The sequence below is a fragment of the Anguilla rostrata genome, chromosome 14, assembly GCF_018555375.3.
Source record: "Anguilla rostrata isolate EN2019 chromosome 14, ASM1855537v3, whole genome shotgun sequence".
Classification (NCBI taxonomy): domain Eukaryota; kingdom Metazoa; phylum Chordata; class Actinopteri; order Anguilliformes; family Anguillidae; genus Anguilla; species Anguilla rostrata.
The window spans coordinates 9,822,142-9,846,566 of record NC_057946.1 but is presented as its reverse complement, the minus strand read 5'-3'; the positions used below and the strand labels follow the sequence as shown (position 1 = coordinate 9,846,566).

General features: G+C 40.0%; 2 protein-coding genes across 13 annotated transcripts in view; one reads left to right on the top strand and one right to left on the bottom strand.

Annotated features, from left to right (window-relative positions):
- Positions 1-13,381, bottom strand: part of epb41l4a (erythrocyte membrane protein band 4.1 like 4A) — a 74,179-nt gene extending 60,798 nt beyond the window's left edge. For 2 of the 6 annotated variants that reach the window (XM_064309335.1, XM_064309337.1), the window contains exons 1-2: positions 12,787-13,373; positions 12,218-12,542 (exon numbers count right to left, since the gene is read on the bottom strand). In XM_064309335.1, the coding sequence (XP_064165405.1) occupies positions 12,218-12,316 (99 nt within the window). In that variant the 5' untranslated portion in view covers positions 12,317-12,542; positions 12,787-13,373. Of the gene's footprint in view, positions 1-5,946; positions 6,042-12,217; positions 12,543-12,786 lie in introns of those variants that run through there. The other 4 variants (XR_010325585.1, XM_064309336.1, XM_064309338.1 and 1 more) reach the window with 4 other exon arrangements.
- Positions 13,382-13,544: 163 nt separating this feature from the next.
- The window catches only part of apc (APC regulator of WNT signaling pathway), a 42,129-nt gene continuing 31,248 nt past the window's right edge, over positions 13,545-24,425 (top strand). For 2 of the 7 annotated variants that reach the window (XM_064309332.1, XM_064309327.1), the window contains exon 1: positions 16,162-16,581. The gene's annotated coding sequence lies outside the window, so the exon portion shown is untranslated. Of the gene's footprint in view, positions 13,570-16,161; positions 16,582-19,302; positions 19,327-23,148; positions 23,300-23,710; positions 24,101-24,425 lie in introns of those variants that run through there. The other 5 variants (XM_064309330.1, XM_064309333.1, XM_064309331.1 and 2 more) reach the window with 5 other exon arrangements.

Sequence of the window (24,425 nt, the reverse complement as noted above, 5' to 3'; positions counted from 1 at the left end):
ACGGGCACACACCGCAGAAAATGCTCCAACAAAGATTTGATTGATGAGACGGTACGGGCAGGAGGGTGGGGAACGAACGCCAGTGCAGGAACCTCCCACCACAACACCGCTGTAAGCAGAGCTGAAGAGCCGCTCTACATACCTGCTGCACGACGTACGGCCTCATTACCGCATTAGAGGGAAATTAAGGGTTGAAGTGATAAACCCACGAGCAGCCACGTATGCGCACTTAAGACACACCCGTTTAACTTAAGGCTGGATGCTTCCAGTCGACACATGAAAACTCACAGCCTTAGATTGCGAAGATGAGGGAAAGACGGATCTGACAGTATGAACCGGTGCTGGAAGAATATAAAGTGTATAAAGAAGAAGAATATAAAAAAGTCCAAATGGGTGTGACGGTCACTTAGTTCAGCATTTTACACAGGCATTTCTCTAGATATCTGGTTATGAGAGACATCAAAGGGTGTCCGTTATAGGACAGGGCTTTGATCTCAAGTAACAGCCACACCCCTCCCCCCCCTCCCATTTTGGTTTCAAGGGCAATCATAAAAATGCAGACCACTTTTTTTGTCTAAGATGAAAAAAAGGTTGGGTAAGCATATAAATCGCAGCTTTGTGTTGACTTCTGCAGAATGTAGGTTACTAAATAAAAAATGACATCAAAACAACTAGCAGAGAAACTGAACTGAAATATTTTAAACAATAATATTGAGCAAACTGATTCACATTATCATACATAATCTACATTACCATGGTACTAACTCATAGTCTTGCACAATGTATACTGAAGACAATTGTACACATCATATTATATGTGCCAGTGAGGTGTATTGATAAGTAAACGCTCCACATTTTAATTAATGAAACACATTCCTACTGTAAGTAATGGAATGTTTTTTCAAGATAAGGTTTTGTCAAAATAAGCAGGATTTCCCTTCTTATTGTACATTGTATTTAGAAACATTGAGCTTGTTTTGCTGAAATGGTCTGTGAAGGTGGGGCTTAAAATCCAATTGGACTAATTAAAAGCAACGCGCAGTAATTTCACGATCACCAGAATGGACATCTGTCCACACAACGACTTTTGTCAAGTGGAATAGTAATGAATGTCCAGTCCTGCTTGGTTCTATATAAACTCCTGTCAACAGAAATCAGTTCCACCAAACTCATGCTAAAAGCCCTCTGGAATTGTGTGAGCCCAGACCCCTGGTACTGTAAGTCCTGGGCATGCTCCCAAACAAAACACATCACCCAGTCTGCCTCTGTAGAACAACGGGGGCATTCTGGACACCTTTCCAGACTGCCACTTCACATACAAGGGTGAAGAAGAGTTTGCTTGTCTTTGGTGATGACGTGGTGAGGAAGAGTTGTGTAATAAGAGTGTTTCAGGACCACACACTCCAAGTGATCCATTCTTCCAGATCCCGCCTAATTTCAGCCAAACTGACAACTGACATGATATAAAATGTGTATATGAATGTGTATATTGCAAAAAGTCTGGCAGGGTGTATTGGAAAAGCACCTTAAGGCCTGAATTTAGACCATGGATCTGACATGTATTTTGAACATGTCTAGGCAATTCTTGAGGAAATCAAGCATCTGTGTGTTGCAATATCAGTTAACATTGCAAACATTAGTTTATACTTGTCTTGCCAATTATAAATTGCCATCGGTATTAATCCAGTACAATGCTTTACATACCATGGATTGGCACTGTTTACCACACATTGAGCTTAGCATAAATGGTTTGAAATTAAATACTGTATTCTTTACTTCATAGAGTAGCATGTTAAAGGTGCATTATGTACTGTAAGGCTTCTCCTCTAAGCCTTTCTTATAAAGTAATCAACCTGATGGCACTACCATGGGTAATATCATGGTTCAATCTCAGATAAAGAATCATTTTATATAATTGCATAATTGAGTTATTACAGTTCTTCTAGTGTAATTTTCATGAAACGAAAAACTATTGCATTTGGACCACATCCTGCTGAAGTTCAATAAAACATACAGTACAACTTTCACTGCAATGTCACATCCTTTCACAGCATTGTTTCACAGCAGGATTTATTCTGATAGCACATGCCCTGCAGTTTTTTAAAGCTAGATCATCAAAGGGCAGCATTCCATCTATTCATTCTTTCCACACTTTAAGGTGACCTGCTGGAAAAACATGGTGATTGTGTGCAGGGAAAGTCCACAACAAAGGGGAAATAAATCTAGTCAAGAAAACAGCTGTGGCCTGTCCTGAAAATATCCGTGTTCGCATTAATTATTGGCCAAACGCGAGAGGCTGAACTGAAGGCCAGAAAAAAGAAGCCCTCTAGGGTCAGAGATGTTGTTTTAATGCTGGTTTTCTTTGTTATGGTAGCAACACGTGAGCGATTTTGTGCATCACGCAAAAATCCCACACTGCCCTAGGGCAGACTCAATAGGGCCATTGTCCATAGCACAGAGCACACAGTGTTATGTCTCATTGTATTACAGGCAAACCAGTGACCATGGGCTAAATGCATTTTCCCCCTTTTCAGCTTTTGATTAAGACATGTTCTAGCCAAATAGCTCAGTCGATAAGTTTGTCCAACAATATAAGGCAATAAAATTCACAAGTAAGTGACCCTTTTGTTCAGTTCTCTTCTGAGCCTCTTTCAAGTCGCTGTTGAGAGAGGAGCTAGTGAAGCACAGCTTGCAGGGGATGGCAGCTGGTATGGCCTTGCACGCACTTCAGGGACACACGCAAGGGTCATGCCTGCCATTTTGCCTCTGTCACCCGAATGCATGCTTTCTCAGCCTTACATTTGGCATTTACCTTTTGTCCCTGCCTTTAAAACTAAAATGTTACAAAATAAACCAGATTACATTTTCCTGCTTTTCAGTATACGGACCATGCATTATCTCAAAGGTAATTTAACTTGTGAGAATAGAACGTGGGCAGGCTAAACCGGATTAGAAGCACCCATTGCAGTTGTGGGGAAGGCAATTTATCCCCTTAATGACTATTTACTAAATATTAGTCATTCATTTTTCACAAAACAAAACAAAAAGAAAACCATTCAAAGGGCATTAAGGGATTTTGCTCCTACAAAGCACTGTGTATACGGCTGTAACAAATTACATGGTGCATTGTGCCTCGGGCAAAGCCCAGCCAATTATTAAAATAAATAAACCGGAAAATACATCAGCTCTGTTCAACAAGTCATTTTGACACCTCAATAGTATATATAGGCCCATTTTTCCATAGAGCACCAATTGACAACATTTTTCGTTTCACAAAGTCTCTTTTTGATATGGTATGTACTACATGTATAACTATCCTTATGTGTAAAAGTTCTAAATGTATAAAAGTCCACAAACACACACACACACACACACACACACACACACAGGAGACACATCGTGGTCACATGGCCTGAATCAAACACTGTGGGTAGGACAGCCCTTTCAGGGCATCCCTGCCTCGGGGCCATGCTTTCCTAGATTAAACTCCACGTGACAAAAGAGAAGATTCAGCAAGAAGGTTTCCACCTGAATGCTCTGACGCCTGCTGGTCTATGCTAGCTTCTCAGCTTCCAGCACCTATTCTGGACTAGCTAGTTAGACAGAGATTCACGCATACAACAGGACTGCCAAATTATACACCAGGCATAGGACTGCACTTGGGTGCACATAGGTTATAATGGAGTTAATATGATATATGCTTCTGACACAATTTTAACGACCTGAAGTAGCACCATATTTTGGCTTTATTTCTTTTACATGGGCATGTGTGTTTTTCAGAAATTATTAAAATTGGGTTCATGACCTGTATAAGACTTGTCAAAAAATATTTATTTTATTTACATACGATAAAAAGATGCAAGTCTGCATCCATTAAATACAATTTAGGTGAAAAAAACTTTTTTGGAGATAAACATATTTTTTAAAGTTCTCTATTTAGAAATGCTTGGGCTTATCTCTTACCCATTAACAAGCTCCAACAAGATATTGGAACCTCCAGAATGAGATCGAGAAGCTGTCTTTTGTTGTCTCTGTTGTTGCTAGCTAACTCACAATATTGGTAACACAGTAGCTGAGGTAACTTTCTCAAGTGTTAGAGAACGCTGTGGTGATTGCAGTCCCTCACCTGTATAGACAGCAACATGCAATTGACTGCAGTTCGCTGTTACAGATCACAGAGTGAAAGGGCACGAAGAGATTCTAAGATTCATAAATAATATAGCTGATGATTCCACAACAGTTTAAATTATGGAAACATCCTGTAACTCTTTTGAAGATTAAAATGATCTAACAAATAATTGTTAAAAGACCTTCCAAGAGATACTTCTATTAACAGAAGCATGTCTGGATTGGTTCTTATTGGTGGCCAAAATATTCTAAACCAATACTTCCTATATATCTGGGCTTATATTTTTTGGAGTTCACTTATATTTTGATTCAACCAATCATGCATCCATAACATTAAAGTCAACTGTATTGCTTATGATTATGTATCCAAGAAAATGTGGCAGGCAAACAAGGAATGAAGAATAATCTTTTTCAGAGGATAACACCAGCGGACAGCCAAAGCAATAAAATCTGGGCACATTATGCTGGTGTTTCATGCTTTCACAGCAGGGAGGATTCATTTATTCACAATGACAGACTGAAGACTCAGAGCAGTGTCTGGGCTGCTTGCTTAACTCAGACTCTGGATGAGAAAGTGACAGAATCATCAATACATGCTGCTGCTGTTCCCCAATGCATTTACTGTGCCTTTCTCCAATTATGAAGTACTGGGTTAGCAAATGCAATGCATTTCACCCCATGAACCTACTATTGTGGTTACATTAGGTCATCTGTTTAGAAATATCATTTCACTAGATTAATCTATTTAATAATGAATGCAGCTGTAGCCAGACACAAGCTCTGTTCATTGTATTTCAGCTTAGAATATGCACTTTATATTTAGTTTAAATGCATACAAATATTTTGAATATGGCATGGAATGGATGTAGGCTGAAGTCAATATTTTCCCATAAGTGGATGTACACCTTCATACAAAAAGCCAGGAAAGAGCACAAGGTCTTACAATAACACTGGATAAAATCAACCCATTTCCTGTAGTTTTGTCATTGTTCCCAACTGACAGCTGACTGGCCATATTTAGAAGGACTCCTTTCCCACCCAAGTAATTTCTAAAATGTGCCAGATGTATGTAGTGTTAGCTGTTAAATGCTTTAGAGCTAGTTGGCTGAATTGGTCTACATGCTGCTGTCTCAATAAATACATACACATTTGGTTCTATTTTTAGGAAACAAGCCTACAGACTATAAAAATAATGGATGGAAGGGTCTAATACATATATAATATTCTTTCTGAGGCTTTCAACATGCTTGGATGGTCATGACACTTTAAACACCCCGTACAACCCCTTCCACCGTCGAACACACCAAACTGAGTGGTCAAGTCAATAAGGACCAAGCTTTTGAAGCAAAGGGTTATCGTTTCAAATACCAAAGCATGTTGAAAGGTCATGGTCTAACACAAAATTAGCCATAACCTACCAATTGCTGGTCCAATCCTCATGAAACCTTGTCTATCTATCGTGCTTGTGTTCCATAATTTTGTTATATCTTGTTGCTTGCAGCTATATTTTTAATGGACATTCAGGATCTTTGCAAAATAAAGATGGGGGATGCAGATGCAATGTTGGACACCCCAGACTGGCCCATCTGCTTCTGTTATCATTAGCTAACTAAAAGCGGATGGGCAACCCGATCCGACTGACGGCCTTTTGTACCGAGAGCAGAGCACTGGGAGATTAATGACAAGAGGGGACACAGCGACGTACTCAACCCCAGTAACACCAGCCATAGGAACAGAAGGGGAGGCGCACCAGTGTTTGCAGCAAGGGGTCAGAGTGACAGCTGGCACACCAAAAACAGAGGGCGACTTGTTTCCTACCTGGCAAGGGGCACAAGGCTCATGTAAACCCAATGAATACCGACTGCATACTCCCCTCTGCCCTGGCAGATAAAACAATACCAGATACTTCCTTATTCAAGAAAAACAGGAGCATGGATATCTCAAATGTCTGGGTCTCTGCATGTTACACTGTTAAAACTATCTGGAATAGTTTTAAGTCAAATCATAATTCAACAGGTTATATGTAGTGCATGTATTAACGTGTCACATAATGTAATCTAGTCATAATTATACTCCATCTAAACACCCACTCAAGATTTATATAGGACTAACTGCACTGACCCCTTGGGAGACTAAATATTTTGTATCCTACAAATTGTGTGCTCTGCGTCAAATAGGACATTAGTTTAAATTTACAGATAAATTTCTGAACAGCTGAAATTATTTTTAATTCAAAATTTAACCACATACAACGGTGTGTTATGTACAAAATCATAATGTTCACTAGAACTACTTTTATACATCTACAATACATTATTATGCATGCACATCATTACGTGGAATAGGATTCAGTGATTTACTGAATTTAATTATACCTTATCAGCCCTATAGCTATAAACAAAGCCTTAAAATCTACCCAAGACCACAGCCCTACTCCTTCTCTACCCCTAACCCCAAACTCAATTATTAACCTTTTATGTATTTTCAAAGTCTATGCAACGCTTTATTCTTGCAACAGTAACAACAGCATTGCACTTAATTATGTCCAAAAGTGCAAAACACATTAATGCACAAAGGAAACTACAAAATCCCCTGCTTGCCCAGGTTTATCTCTGGAATACCAATACCTTCATAAAATGTGAAATTTATTCTGGACATCAAAGATTAATATGCAAGGAAAGTATGTTCTTTGCTTACTTAGCAACTGCTTAACAACCACACTTCCTCAGTGCCCCATCCATTTCCCATTCATTTCCTCAAAGCTGCTGCGTTACACCCTCCCACACTGGGCCAGGCATCCGTCAGCTGCCTGTCTTTCATGTGTCCCTTGGGGTGTCCTAAACAACACAGAGAATGCCAGTTATTCGATTGAGGGGCCAGACCCAGGGGCTGCATGATAAGGGGAATTCACATTGGACAAAGTGCTCCAGTAGGTTCTGTTCTGGTGCCATAATAACGCTGGATTACCTGTAAATTAGACTGTAATCCAATTTTAAATATCTTTTTTGGTATGAAAGTGAAGGTCCAACAACTGAGGCTGGAGGTGGTTATGGCAGCCTGTTTGGAATTTTAATGAATGAATCATATCAAAAAGCACCTCCACATCTCATTATTAATGTATTAAACTTCACAATAACTGGAGACAGTGCAAGAAGTGAACATGTGCCTATGTCAAAGGTGGATTTAGATGTGCGAATCATGGTGGGTGCAGAAGATCAAAAACAGAACAGGCATGAACAACAATAAGCAAGCCTGTGGGGATTAGACAGTCAACCCTGTAGTACATGCCTACAGCTTTTTTTATGGAGTTTTCTTTTTATTAACATTTTCTGTCTTAGAGGGCCACCTCACTGTTATAATATTGTAACAGTGAAATTGAAATTGTGTTGGGAAAAACAAGTCATTAGGTAGACTATTTATCTATCTATAACAAAATCTAAAATAAACATAAAAATCTGGCCAAAGTGATCCTCTTGACTTCAAGCATTCTTTGCATTTAGGAAGCATAAGTGAATTGCGAGTATAATAAACATTTGTATATGTTGATTACCATAAAATTTACATTTTCCTCCTGGAACAATAACACCTCACAATTGACAATAAATGTAGCTTGTAGAGGGCTGTGGATCTGTGGAAGTGCAGCCAGAAAGCACCTCCTGAGCATGTGACAAAATCACTACCATATAGTGTGCTGCATAGTGGAAAAAGGAAATACATAACCAAAAAGTATTTGCTCATAAATTAAACTTTCTAATCATGGTGCAACTAATTTTTTTTAAATCTTAATACACTAATCAAGCCAAGAGTAACATTATGTTAATTACCATGCCTTTATTATGTGTAGACATTAGACCACAATACACAAAGATTGAATGTGAGGGTAATGTATATATTTTTAAAAACCTGATCTGATTGGTCAGGCAATCACTGATTGCCACTACAGAAATAGAACACATCAGTCCTTGGTTTTAAACCATACTTGTAGTAATACAACTGATGAGCAAATAAAGTATGTTGGTAAAATAGCATGACCCAGAAGCAATTTGATTACAGTATAACTGTGTTTTGACAATTAGGAGACTTGTAGTGAATCATTACATCCAAAGTTACATACAGGTCCTAAATTTGAATTCCATTATATGAAATTCTAAACCTAAGGATGCATGCACAAAGACAGTGATGTGCAGGCAAGCTGGTAACTGTCAATTGAGAGAAAGGAAAATCCACACTCAGGAGGACTCCTCGAAGAAAGAAATTTCTTGGCCAAGATGTGTATACATGTAAAAATGTTTAAGGAGAAATTCAGGTGACCATAATTGATGTGATGGTGATGATAGATCCTGGCAAAGTGCTTATAATACAATCAGAAGTGGGCAATTTGTGTGATTATACTTGCTGTTGACAATTGGCCTACATTTAAACAAGACAACAAGCTACATACATGTTTATACTGTGATCACACTACAATCTAAAATTAGTAATTAAAAGAACTTCTGTGCCTTTAGGGTGCCAGATCCTGTATTTTGAGCAAAAGGTGCAGCCTTAAATAGCCTACACCATGGGAACATTTCTTGGTATTCTACCATTCTTCCCCAATGCAGGAGGGCTGGGAGCGAGGCTTAAAGGATTACAGCAGATATATTATTTCTAATTTGTCTCCTTTCTCCTGAGGTGTGCCCACTTCAAGCAGTGCACTGTGTGTGCACGTCCCTCAATCATTGGATACAATAGAAAATACTTTCAAGTGGATTACAGGTGAGGTCAATGGCCATCTTTCTCTCAAACAAAGCTTGCAGCACAATGCGTCTTCCCAAATAATCTTACATTTATCGGAGGAAATAGATGGATCATCCGGTGGGAGGTGATAAGATTCCATTAGCTGGCAGTGAAATTGTTTTATTTTCACATTTGGGAAGATAAAATCTACCCATCCCCTCATCTTTCAGATGACTTCATAATTTTCAGATGGCCTTTCTATGTTAATGCCTTTCCAGAATTAATTTCTATAATATAATTTGATCAGTGATATTTCCCATAGCTGTAATGACTCAGACATACATTCCAAGAACAAATCATTTAATTAAATTATAGAATAATCTTATTTTAGCACAACTGGCCAGGTAGCAATTTTAGAATATTACTCCCCAAACCACACATGTTGTAAGAGCTTAACATTTTTATTTTCCCCTGCACCTCTTCAATCAAATGTAGCTAATGAGTTTCTGAATCTGGATTGCACTCTGCACATTAGATAGACAGAAGCCCAAAGTAGAACAGACATGACGTCCATTTCAACATTACTCCTTGCTTGGCCGTTTCAGTAGCTCTGTATGCACAATCAAAGTGTGCAATAATGTTGCTCATTATTGTTTGCAATAATGAGCAATAAGCACAATATGAACATGGGGATTGCATTATTCACGGCACACATAGTAGACAGTAGTTTATCACCACCACAGTTACTTTTCCTTTTCTGTGGGAAGATGGTGACCATGGGGGCCATGAAGTTGAAGGACTTCAATTAACCAATCAGCAACACTGCAATGAATCCCAGGCTAATGTCAAGGTACCCCAACCTTAGACTTCCTCCTGGTCAGAAAGACCTGGGAACAATAAGCACTATCACGTGTTACTCTGAAAAACGAAATCCCATTGGCTTTTATTACCATAATTATTTGCGTTAATGATCCATCATCCAAAATAGCAAATGAAAAGATTTCTCATTTTGTCAGCAACTGGAGTGCCATACAGAGAATATGCACTTTTCAAATTATTTTAGTTGACCTATGTTTGAGAAATAATCACAAAAGCCATGCAAATTAATCATATCGCACGTGTTGGTATTGCACAAATTACATCTTGCTGATATCACTACATACGTCAGTTACCTTATAAAACACAAACAAAATATATGCATATGTTCACACAGAATAGGTCTATTGATTATTTTGTTAATTTTGTTGGAAACACTTTACGTACCATCATTCAGATTTTAGATAATTTAATAAGCATATGCTCTTCACAATATTAAAATTTTTGGGGATGAGTGGAGGGGGGGGGTATGTAATATAGCAGGGATGGCCTACACTGGTCCTGGAAAGCCAAAAAGTATGCCGGTTTTTGCTTTCACTTTAAAATCAGGAACAAATGTAGGCCCAAGACACCAGGTGTGTGATAACTGCACAATCAGCTCCTTTAATTGTTCAGTTAAGTACTGAGTAACAACAAAAACCAATATACCCTGCAGCTCTCCAGGGCCAGGGTGGGCAGCCTTCTGCAATAGAATGTTTACAGGCACATTCTCGGAAGTAAATAGGCCTGGAAGTCATATGTCCACAAGACAGAACAATAATGACCCGAACGAACAGAGCAAGAGGCCATATTTTGGTCATAATAAGCTAAAGAAATCTTTTCATCAACCATCTGTTTGAGTTCAGAAAGACCTGTGAAACTTCAACAGTGATAAGGTCAACTGAAAATTCCATTATAGGGAGGTCTCAGTGAGCCCTTCGGCCAGTAAGGGCCAAACATTCTTTTGGTTTTGCTGACCCTTCGGTCAACCATTACTGCAATGACAAGACTTCACATATCACATATTTTACTTTGTAGAAACATTACCTGGTCTCGTTATGTTACTTAATTCTGTGTACCTGTTGACATAGTCTCTAGTCAAAGAAAGCAATACAGATCATGAGAACTTCAAGACACTTCCAAGAGAAAAAACCATTTCACGATTCCATTGTAATGGAAGAATCACTCTGCAGTTATGTTGAAATGATCATAATATCAGGAGTCTATCACCAAAGGTGCTGCACACATAGTGTAACCGTATGAATTTTGTATAACTTTTTTTTTTTTTTTTGCAGTATCTCTAAAAAATTCAGTTAGACACAGAGTACACAGGACATTTTGCATGTATTTAAAGGTCTACCCCTAAAGGCCACTGCACAAATACAATGGCATTTGGACCCTGGGGGTGCTACAACAGTCACCTGACATTGCAAACTCTGAATACATACCCAGGTTGAGTCACAAACATTGGTACACAGATCTACACCCTCACAAAGAAAAAACCCCCCAGGGAGCTATGACGTCTACTATACAATATGTTCTGTCATTTGCCATTTTGTTAAAAATACTTTAAAACTATTCCTCCTGAACCTTAAGTTTTATTAAAGCATCTTTCAGCTAGTCTCTTGAAAGCTTACAAATGAAAAGTTGCAATGAAAAGATGGCTAAATGAAAAGAGACAATAGAACTTACATGCAACATATAGATTTATACAAATAAAAAAATAACATGTACGCACTACAGAGCTCCAAATAAATATTCAATGCTTGGACCCCATCATTGCTGCTTGCAGTTAGATTAACTCCTTACTCTTACCAATACTGTGCAAAAAATGTGATCAGAAGATGAATCTAGAAGGTATGACATAAACCATCAAGCATTCTTAAAAATATATGAAAAACCTAAATATATAACATAAAAATGGATGCTACATACCAGGATCTGACCACTTGTCATATTTCAATGATGTAATGAAACTCTTAAATTTGATCTGGAACACCTCATTGTTACTTAAGATGTGGCCAAGATTTTTTAAGGTAATGAAACTATTCAGAAACGCCTTGTTATGCCCTGGAGCAAGTGTGCAGTCTGGTGAAATGGGGACCAAGAGCAAATTAACATATGATTCATCATAACTCATGGAAACACACACCATAGTGACACAGCTTCTTAAAATGTGCTCAAAGTGACTGACTGTTGACATATCCATTACTATTGAAGATTCTGTGTGGCAGGTGATTTATTGGTGTTTTTAATAAATTTTTAAAATATATAATTTGCCTTTTTAGTCTTCTCAGTATGAGTCTGCTTTCAGACAAGTGTAACAAGGCACTGATCGTTTGAAGTCAAACAATGAAGGCTACTCCCCTTCAATAGCCACAAGGAATTCCAGTCGCAATGACAACGGCAGCAAAACGATTCCAACGCAATGTGTAATCACATTTCTAGTAGCCTGTGGTTTGCATGTTCATGGACAGTGTTCAGGCGACAGGTGCCGGCGATCGTGTCATTTACTTACCTTTATACCTTGCTGTTGAGTGGTTAGCGTCAGTTTAGTTTCATCCAACAGTAAAACTTCGCAGTAAAATTCTTCTTGAACAGCACAGAAGCAACCCATCGCGTTCTATGGATTTTAGAATTGTCGTAGCAGGTACTAAAGGATTAAAACTGGGTGAAAGCGCACCCAAAAGCGCGTCTGATAATTCGAAAAGATGTTGATTCCAGTGATCAAAGGGGTTCACGTGCATTCATCGATATTATGGATCATGTAGGCTATAGAAATCCGGGTTTTCGGTTTTTATGATGGTTACTTCTTGCATTTAACGAGATATTTGGCACGGAATCTGAAAAAAACAAACCAGAAACAAGGCCATTAAACTAATGCACACTTGAAATTGCCTAACAAATACAGACCTTTTAACAATTGTGCGCTGGTTTTAACCAACATAAAATAAGACAAATTGTAAACATCACTGTTAATGTAAACATCATTGTTAATCATAGTAGGCTATCACAAGCTCTGCCAAAATAAATAAATACATAAATAAATACATAAATAAATAAACAATTCGCAGTGCTGGTTCTCACCTTATGATCTTTCCCAAATACTCCCAAATCCTTTGTTTTGGGTGTATTCTTTGTCCCTTTATTTTTCCCCCCAATTCATACAACAAACATGTAGCATTGATGGTATTTTTTTAAAGAAAGACATATCCAGTTTGTTTTTACTATTGAGTAGCCTATACGAACAAAGCCCCTATAATAAATGGAAATACCATATATAATAATTTGTCATTTTCCTTTTCGGAGTCAAGACAAAACACGATCTGTAGGCTACACAGACGCAGAAAGGTTGTGGATTATACCGACGAGTTTGCCTCAAGCTGTGGTATTTTCAATAAGCACATGGGGTTTCTGTCTTGCTGTATCCCCGAGGTCTACTTGTATCCGCCAATATCCGTCTTCTTGCAAAAGAAGTAGAGTTCAGGCAAATATGATATTCTTCGTTCTCTCCAAGTCTACCTTCTTTTGCGCGTACAACCCTCTCTCATCCCTGATAATACACTTGCTCCTGTCTGCATGAAGTATGGACGTGTAACCTTACTCTTCAGGATTTCAGGTCTGTTGCTAAGAGGCTGTGTCCGTCTCCCACGGCGATGGTAGTTCTCCCACACTTAACTCCGCCTTTGTGGACTTTCTACCTTAGACAGGGCAAGCATCGGTGAGACGATTCTGCCACCTGTCGGAGACGACTGGACGGGAAAATGCACTGCTTTAAAGCGCAGACTGGACCGTGTTCGTTGGAATAGGGTTGGCCACAATAAATTGGCAGCCGTTATGTGAACATGTACGCTCAGACGTAGGCTGATGGTAAGATTAACAATTCTTCAGACTGTTCGACCATCTTAGCAGGTCTGTAACGTCCATGTTCGTATGACTACTGAACTGGAAAAACTACGCAAATACTTTATTGCTAAACAGCTATCACAGTTAGCCTACATTAAAATTGAGGGAACGCTAATCAGATATAGACAACGAGTAAATCTATCTGCCACGGATAGCCTACATTATTGTTATTGTCGTCGGCTACTCTGATTTCGGGAGTTGGTGATTTTTAAATGAAAACAGCATTGACTTAAGGTAAATGCACCACTTAGTTATCATTCGTATGCCGTGATAAGATTCTGCAGTCTGTGGTTATTCATTCATTTATTTATTCATTCATGCGTTTCTTTGTTTGAGTTTTTGACGTTGTGACTGCGGGAAGTTCAATTCCGTGGAGATACGCTGTCAGTCTACATGTTAGTTTATTAAAGAAATCTAGATCTTTTGTACTTCCAGCGATTGCATAGGCTATATTTCATATTAATTCAGAAAACATTATTTTATTAACTTTGGAAAGAACAAAGTCAGAACAATCACATAACTCCAGAGTTGATATCTTGCAGTCTACTTTGTTTTGTGCCTGGAGAAATCTTTTTTTATCGAGTTGCATTTAAAATGTAGTCTTAGCGCCATCATGTGTTGCCGTTGTGTATCATACTTTTAAAATTGCAGTAAATACTATATATAGGCACCAAAAATTGATCCGTACATTGTTCTGGTTATACACTAAATTTAACTGCTACATTAATTACAAATGACACACACACACACACACACACGCACACAGCATATTTAGAGAGCCCAGGTACACAGTGCAGTCTCACGGCATGCAGGGGTCTTTGAGATGGACCTATTATACCATTTAAATTGTAATGACATCAATATATTGTTTGGTTTTACAAGATAAGTAGGCTACAGTGACCCAATATTTTCTTTTCCCATCATTTTCCCAGACTGCAACAGGTGGTTTTTGTGCAGTTAGGAACATGAGTGAAAGACATGTAAAACAAAGTCCCAATGCAAGTTTATTGTAAATTGTTTCCATTTATTGCGAAAGATAGCAGTGGCTTTTCTGAAATTTTGAAAATGCACAAGAAAGATCCCTTCACAAATTATATGTTACAATGTAGTATATTCACATTTTTTTAAAATGTATGTGACTTGTGACTGTTACTTGGTTAGCCAGCTAGTCAGTGATGTTGTTTAAAAGGCACTCAAAACTCAGATGGTGAAGATGCCTAACAAGTTACTGTTTTTACGTTGTTTATTTTTTACCATTCAAGACTTGGGAAAGACATAGCACAGGAAATTTAACAAATGCTTACTCAGACCTACACCTGGAATGAAATATCCAGCTAATATCCAGTCGCAATTCAGTTTCCATTATAGACAGCAATTTCAGCACTTTACCATAAATAAAGTGTTTTGTATTTTTGTGTAACTCTGAATTGCCACCAATACATTGATACCCTCTGCTATGAGACTGGAGACAACAAACTGTTATGACACCTAGCCCATAGACCTAACTATCATTCATGCATTATATGTAGGGTCACCAGTTTGCTTCCAGTTGCTTTCTTGAATCAACTTCAAACCTCTGAAAACAATAAATTGATAGCCTTTTTGTGAAGGCACATGTCAAATAATTATTGCCCGTAGCATCACCCCAATCATCTACATTCATTACCACTAATTAAGCACAGACAATGGTTGACAGCGATTTTTAAGAGTGATAGTCCCTTGTTAAATTCAGTTGAATTATTTTGGATCACAGACACACGACAGTATTTCGAAGCATTGTATCCAGGATGTTAGTTTTTATTTAAATCAGTAGGAAATACTGATATTGAAAATAAGTGTAAAATAGCATTATTGGATGCAGAGACACATATTTATGCATAAGAGTTGGTTGCAATGGACAAATATAATATTAGGAAATATTTCTTAAGCTGTATTTCAGAATTCACCCAATTACATTAAAGTGATATTTTCTTATGCAAATTATTTGTAATTGCCCATCTCAGATTTTTGAAACCTGTAATTGTGCACAGTGGGAAAGCTGTCATTTTGAGTCTACACACCTGTTTGGGATTCTTTTTTTTTTTTTTTTAATCCTGGCGGCTTTACATAGTTCTGGATGAGAAAAAATGTCTTATTCTGATCTTATTATGATCAGGGTTGTAATACATTGTTGATTCATCCATGACCACAGATATGCTGCAGTTGTTTTGATCGGTTCTTAATTTTTTTTTCTGATATAACTTAGCATGTATTACACTATATCTGTTTAAAAATGCACGCAGTTTGGGATAACCCACTTTTCCAGTGCATTCGCCTGCAAAGTGCAGCCTACGTTGCCAAATCTATAACACTTGACTTTGCCATGGCTGTTCTGTTTGTAATCGGTTTTCTTGAATAAATAATGTCCACAGAACAATGTTACCGACGGAAAAAAATAGTTACATTGTGTGAGTGTCCATAGTCTATTTTATGGCAACTTCAAATCCACCGACGATTCCTACCGCAGTTAAAAACAATTTCCGGTTGATTTTACGCTTCTCGACCTCTGACCGCAATATGTTGCGCGTGCGCTCTACGAGACCCCGCTGTATCTTATTGTTCTATCATAGCTAGCTAGCTTGCTAACTTTAACCTATTTCATGACTGTCTCGTAGTAACTGTCTGGTACCTATTCAGGTAACTACTCTCTAGTAGGTGGTCGGACGGAGCCTACTCCCCCATTCCAACGGAATGTTTTTCCCCTGATTTGGACTCATTCATCGGATTCTTTTTCTATCGGATCATATGGCGTATTAGTAGAAGGACGAAAGGCTTTTTCGGTAGAAAATCGGTGGATTGACACAAAGGAAAAAGTTTTCCTAACGGAGTTGGGAAAAGTTCTGCAAGCAAGAGATGGTCCTTCTAAGTTTGAGAAAGTTGAAACTATTGTGCCCGGGAGTACGCGCGGTGAACTGCGGAAGAGAGTGAATGTTTCAGGTAAGAACGAGCTAGTATGTTAACGGGTAGCTAATTATTTCTCCCTTACAACCCAGATAACTAGCTAGTTAAGCTTACTGGCTCCATTAGCTGCACTGGAATATAATAGCTACGCTATGGTAGTCTAAGTAATGTGTATTCTTGTTTTTTTAGCTATTGCTACCAAGCTAACGTGCTTGATGGCCAACGGATAGTTGGCAAGCCGTTAATCAGTTGATAACTTACCAAATAGCTAGCTAGCCAACTAGTTAGCGTAGTTACTGGTTTGCTTTACTAATCGCAATGCAATTCCGCTTAATTAGCTAGCCAGAAGCCATCAACCAGTTTGATAAAACAACTTCGACTGCTGCGATGAAGTCCAAAACGGAATTGGCGTGCTATAACTAAGCACTAGCCTGGTAACGTTTGACCGTCTGTCTATCTGCCTGTATTATTTGCATAGACTGGTTTGTTGCTGCTTTTACATTACATTACATTACATTATAGGTTCTTAGCAGACGCTCTTATCCAGAGCGAGTTTTTGTTTGTGTTCATGAGATTAACCTTCAGGGACCAAGGTAAACTACGCGGTCGCTCCCTGCACTTGGAACTGTACTTCCCTCTAGGGTTTTCATAACACTTGTCCCTGGTTACGGTTATACACTTCGTTGTACGTCGCTCTGGATAAGAGCGTCTGCCAAATGCCTGTAATGTAATATATCGTAGTTGTCCGTAGTCTAGTCGTCTTAGGCCAGGGTTTCTATAACTGCCTAGCTAGGTTCTGATTACGAAGCAAAATAGCGTGCCAATACTAACGCTTACTATTTGCTAACGCAGTCACACAAGGAACAGCGAACAAGGGCGAGAAAACTAATTACTAGGTGACTCAGCGTCTTAATATAGCTGCCAAGCGAACTAGTTAGTGTTTTGTTAGTGTTTTGTTAGCTAATTATCGATAGCTCGCTAACGTTGGCTGACCAGAATGATGGCGGTAGTCGAATTGCTAGCGCACAAAGTAATGTTAACTAGCTAGCACCATATTAATTTTATTAATTTACCTAGCTAGTTAGTTGTAGTAATTAGCTACAAATGTGGAAGTGAATACTATTTGTGTGTTCACTGGCACAGTGTTTTGGGAATAACGTAATGGTAACGTTATTGCGTTTTCCTCCTCCTTGTACCTGTTCGGTCCTTTTTATGGTCATGATCTACAGTTGATGTTACTGATCTGTGAAATAACCTGCTTCCTTGAATCTTGTTAGTGTTTTCTCTGGTTGAGGCTGTATTATGTTACTTGAATAAATATGTAGAGTTGTGTGTTTATTTTTTTCCTGTTTGATTGTGTGTGTGTGTGTGTGAGTGAGAGAGGGGGGTGGGGTGTAATGGCGATGGTTATCGGGATTTATTCGCAAGGGGGAAGTATACAAGTAGGCCTAATGTTGTGATCTAGCATGCCCTTGGACTGTATGTGTGTGTTGGAACATTCCATCGAAAACATGTGCTCTTTCAGTGACATGGTGTATCCAACACATTGATTTGCCTTCAGGAGTAGGCTCTTTTGCTCTCTGGAAATTGAGTGTTGTAAGCATTCACTGAACCCTCCCATACATCTCATCTGTTTCTATTTGAAATTAAGTGTAGTTGCTACATGGACTGTAGCCTTGACAGTCAATCATAGTCATGCTGACTGTACTCTGAGATTAGTAACGGTAACATGTAGGCTATTATTTAACCTTGAATGGACCAACTACCAGGACATACAGTGTATTCAAAGTATTTGGACAGTAACATTTTTTTGTTGTTGTTTTGGCTCAGGACACCAGGACATTGAATTGAAAGGAATATGAGGCTAAATTGCTGACTGTCAGCTTTTATACATAGTCGCTGTATTTTGGGCGACCAAACATAATTGGCCAATCAACTGGCTGCTCAGCTTTTTACCTGGCCAGTTGTGTGTTGTTGCATCATTAGATCATGCACAAGAAAGCTTTAAAAAAAAAAAAAAAAAAAAAAAAAGTTGGAGAGTTGATTCTAGCTGTGGCATTTGCATTTGGTGCCTGCGGCTGTTGTTCCTCAACTTGAGGTCCAAAGTGTCAATTCCAGTAAAGCAGGCTATCACGGGGTGGCAAAATCAGGAGAAAAAAAATCGATTAGAGACATAGCCAAAACATTGCGTGGGAGAATGTGGCTGGAGAAGTAAGGGCAGGAAACAGAGTGGAACTGTGCACTCGCTGCCATCTCGTCCAGAGCTGAGGCTGGAAAACTGCTTTACGGTTCTGAGCCCAGAGTCATCCCATGATCGCTGTCACCCTCCCCCTAGTCTCCACCACTATGATGGTTCCATCATACGAGGCCTGTCATTTCCTCTGTTGGATCTGCTGCAGTGGTCCACTGCTTACCTGGCACCTGGGTACTGGATATACACATGCAATTACCAGCGGTCCTTCAGAGACATAACAAAATGAGTACTGTTGTAGCATGCATAGGCACAAATGACACTTCCCTCCGAGAATCAGAAGTCTTTTAATTTCCTAAAAACCACTAACAAGAACGTAGTGATGTCTGGACCTCTCCCCACTTATAAACATGGCTGTGAAAATTCAGCTGCCTTGTATCACTGAATATGTGACAAAAAAAAAACTTGACAAAAATAACATAACTTTTACTGACAATTTTAATCTGTTCTGGGGTTGCCCTGCTTCAAACGTGATGGTCTTTTTCCAGATGGCAGGGGGGCCCAGATGCTGTCCATGAACATTGAGCAAGGTATCTCCTTATGCCTGTCCTCCTTAAATAACACCAGCTTTGAGTACCCTATAAGCCTAATTATTAGGAATAGATGGAATGCTGCTGAGAGAGCTGAGAGTTGTGAGGGTCTAACATTAATAATTTGCTGGTTGTCCCTCCTAGCAGATAGCTACACATGATAAATAGCCCACCAAAATGAATTTGGGCCTATTTAACGTTTGTGCATAATCCTACTTGCCGTTTCTTTTTCACAGTCTTACCACTGTGTGTGAAATTGATCGTCTGCACTTTCATTTTGTATTCATTGTTTCATTTCAAATCCAATGTACTGGAGTATGGCGCTTAAACAACAAAAATAGTCACTGTGCAAATAGTTATGGATTTCATCAGGAGCTTCATACTCCGGACAAAAGTCCAGCATGGGTCATCAACACATTGATGTAATGGTGTAATGCATTAAAAAAAAAGAATTCTCTGGTAATTTGGAGTGATGTGTGTATTAGCCTAGTATTTCTAAAACTAACCAAGAAGAATTAAAAAATATACGTCACACAGAGGCAGACAGATTGGAAATGGAACAGTTAGGCTATATTGTCACAGTTGCATGTCTGATAGCCTATATTTTGTATTGGTATATTTTTGGTCCTTCTCAATATGGTTTTCCATCTATATTCTTGATAATTTTCTCATTTTTTAATCCCTTTTATTTCTGTTTCTATAGCAGTCCCCACTGCTGCAGGGATGGTTAATTGGATTATTTTTCTGCGTAATGTGTGGTGTCCAACATGGCATATTCTTCAATGTTTTAAATTCCCTGGTTCATCATTATCTGAATAATCAATAATGCCTTCATCTAAATGGGTGAATGTTTTCTCTTCAAATGTCATAGCTTTGAAAATCCTTAATGAATGTCCTACATGCTTCATTCCTACATTATGACAAGTAAAAATAACTTGACTGACTGTGGAGGCTGTAACTTGCAGCTGTTTCTGAAATGCTGGATCTTTTCATTTTCCCCGTGGCTGCTCGTGTAGGGTGCTTTCACACCCTATCTGTTAAGTGCTTCTATACAAAGTTTAAGGCCTCATAAAATACGTTTTATTTTTTTCTCAAATTTAGTTTAATGCACGTGTGCCCGCACATGATAGTAAGGAAAAAAGGCCTTCTTTCTAGAGAGCAGTCTGTAGAAAGTATCTCAACATTTAAATTTCTGCGTCCTGTTGCCAGGAACTTAAGCCCTGGATGGCATCCACAAAACATTTTCCCACATAAATTGTGAAATGTGTGAGAAATTGCAGAAAAGGACAACGCTGTAAAGTGTAGTCAGCAAGGATCTCTGCCAACGCCTGCCTCTTCGGCCTTTCAGAAACGGCCTTATTTGCATGAAAAAAGTTTATATTCAGGATATTTTTCCCTCTGATACAGGCAGTCTATTCATGATCTTGCCTTAAAAGGGCATTCTTGAAGTATGGTTTAACAGTGCAAGAAGCCGTTTCACACACCTTTATTCATTCTTCCCTGGGGTTTAATAGAGAACTTGAAACCGCTTGGACTGAAACATTGAAACACTGTGTGAGAGCAAGCTTCTTCCGGAGGCTGTTGTAGCAGTCTAATTTCATCTTTGGTCTTAAACCGAATGGCTTTAATTAGGCCTATGTTTTAAAACTGGTTCTTTTGAATGAACAGTATCCAGTATTAACTTTATCCTCTTTATAAGTTTGAGTGTGCATGCTCACATCATGCCATCATTGGACCATGTTATTGTATGACAATAACCAGCCCTGTGACACCAATTCTGAAATACGAGAGTAAGGGAAAGGCCAGTGCCAAGAATCGATTGAAGATCCAGTACAGCTGTTTGTGGCTGACAAACATATTTATATAATCATGATGATACTGCATGATCATACAAAACCTGTAAAACAGCCTGAGAGAAAGCATATTGCTGCACTGTAGAACGCTGACATCATTTGGAAATATAGCCTCCACAGCATATCTGCTTACCTTCAATTTTGGTGGAGTTGTATAATAGCGTAATTGTTAAGCAATACCTTGACTGTGATGGTGAGTGATGCACGGTGAGGACAACACCATGCTATTGGCTGTATGCCATTGGAAGCAATTGAGCAATCATCTGTAGGGAGAATGCCCCCCTTCAATTTACATTCAGCACCTAGGCCTACATCCTGTTTGCTGCCAAAGATGTGTCAGGAGAACTCTCCCCTTTCCATGACATGTAGCAACAGCTTAGAGTCCTACTACACCAGCTGCATTTTATTTACTTATTTATTTATGGAGGGTTCAGGGCCTGTAGAAGTCTGAAAGTAACACCCTGTCCACACCCTGTGAATAATTCCATCTTCCCCAAAACTGTCTGACGAGGAACAAAAAGAAACATGTCACTGAACCTGTGTTTCATGAAGTGGGATAGTGCAGAAGTAGGCTTTACAGAGCTGACAAACTACTGAAGTTCAAATTTTAGGCTACGAATGCTGCTTACGTAACTCATCCAGGTAGGTTTGTTCCATCAAACAAAAAACGTTAGCTTAATAGAATGATTTTGTGCATCTTTTCTTCTTGTTGGTTTTGAGTTTTCCAGGTAGTGTTCAAGTCTCGTTAGTCCACTGGCAGGTTCTGTAGAACGATGAGCACACAACCCGGAGAAAGCAGGAGGTTCTTTATCACCATATCTGAATGCAGCTTTGTACTTATGCATAATTCTTCTAAGGTTTCTAATACATGATTTATCTGATCTACATGAAAAGGTTTTGGTGTCAGATTCGATTGGTCATAAATTGCCCTGCCATTGACAATATATTGGAAATAGCCGAGTAGTTAGCAAGCCTAGCCATTCATATGTAGCCTAATATTACAGCTTAAATGTACAGTTAAATGCGAGAGCATTGGGACAGTGACTCAGTCTGTTTTTTGGCTGTGTTCTCCAGCATATTGGATTTGAAAGAAAACAATGGATATAAGGTTAAAATGCAGGCTGTCAGCTTTAATTTGAGGATATTTGAATTCATATTGGGTGATCTGCGTAGGAATCGCAGCCCTATTTATAGCAGGGGACTATGTTGAAGGGAAAAAATAACAAAACATTTTTTTAAATTGTAGGCCTCTCACAATTTTTTTTGACCTCATGCAGCCCATTAAATTTTTATGGTATTATCAAGGGTGAATTTCTCATTACTTCAAATATATATTATTGGCACAAAAATGGATTCCCTGCTCCGATTTGAATATTGAGTGGTGCCGCTGTTGTCGTATAGCCTATCTATTGCTTATGTATTTTAGTGACGTTCACTGGTCCGCTTTGCTGAGACCTGAAATTTTAGGAGGTGCCATTTTCCCTTACTTTCGCCCCTGGCAGGGGTACCTGCTTATCTGATAACATCTGCCATTTGGCAGCTGGGACCCAGAGTGTAGGGTTGAAAGATCCCTGAAGTCCTAATCCACCACCTGCTGTGAAACCAAGAACCTCCCCCGCATTCGATTCCCCCCCACTCACATGAGGACATTGTATGAAAAACAGTGGTCTTCCTTTTGTCGTGGGGTATTTGACCTCACAAGGACACTGTCTGCCTTAAATTGGGCAGGCATGAATGATTATTGTTTGCTGGGGGTGCTCCCCAATCCTTTGGGCTCCTTCCTTTGGGATCAGGGAGTCTGGGAAGCTGGTGTTAGTCTGTGGGGTCCTTTGTGCACCCGCAGCCTCTGCGATGTGACCGCGGAGCCGTTCCCCCCGCGATCCGCCGGAGCGCCCCTCCCCACCGCTCCCACACAGCGATGTCATTGACTATGGGAAGCAGCTGTGTAATCGGCTGGAAGCAGGCCAGCGCGCATCGACCCACTGCACCATGTAGCAGGGTTGCCCCGGCGTCTGATTGGCCCAGGCCTCGGCCATGTGACCGGGGCGGCTGGGATATGCCTGCGCTCGGACGCAGCGGAGGGGAGATGGAATGGAGGCTGACGCTGGTACCGAAATGGGGTAGGTTCAGAGCCGAAAGGGCCGGGGCCGAGGCGGCCCCGCTCCTGAGGGGGTCCGGGAGGTGAAGGGGGGAGTTCTGACAGGGGCCCGAGCTGAAATAATGGCGGATGTATGCGAAGCGGCTGCGCTGCACAGCTAAGCCTTTTGTTTTCCTGGGTGGTGAAAGAGGAACAGGAGGGTGTGGGGGGATGTGCCTGTATCTGTGCTCTCTTTATCCGTGCAAAGCCTGGGCTACGCTAAAAGGATGCATTGTGCTTCAGGGTTAGGGAAAGACAGCCGGTCGACCGCAGGAAAGGAACAATTTGTTTTCTGCATGTGACAGTGTGACATCGGAGGCAGTATCCGCGTTCAGGCAGGGAGGCTCGGTTGCGTCGGGGTGCGGGGAGCGCGGAGACAAAGCAGACGGGGGGACGTTACAATGTTTCCTTTTCACCGGGAGGCTGTTGGAAACGCGGGGCGTTTATCTGGCCCTTTGTCCGCGGTAACGTCCTTAATCCCGAGCTAAATTGTGCCGCGGAGCGTCCGTATGCGGGGTCCGCGGGGGCTGAATGCCAGTAAGTGGTCGCCCACTGTGCCTTTGTGGTGTCGGAGGAGTGCGGTCCCCGACGTGCAGCCGACTGCGGGGCTGGGGTCCGGGCTCGCTGCTCCTCCTGCTGCTGCTGCTGCTGCTGCACAGGGAAGCGCTCACAGAGCTGCTCTGCCTGCTTTCACACCTCCATTTGGGAGAGCCTGGGGTTGCTATGGAAAAACGGAATCCTCATACCGAGGCTGCGCTTTATGAGTGGGGTTGCAGCAGAAAAGGTGTGTGTGTGTGTGTGTTCAGTATATGTGTGTGCATTCAATCTATTTATCAGATGCACAACACCTGTCTCGTGTTTAATGTGCTTTAAATGTGCGCTGAGCCGGCCAGCTATTTTTGGGGCAGTCTTGATAAATTATTTATTAAGGGGTCCTTTTATTCTTTCTCCTCGGTTGCTTCGTTCTCTTTCCCATACCCTTTGTTAGCTGAAATTATAGAAGAAACTTTGCTTTGTGAACGCTTATGCTAGTTCGAAGACGGTCATCTTTGGATTGTTTATTGGGCTTCATGGATATGTGTTCTTACCTTTGGTAAATGAACTAGTAT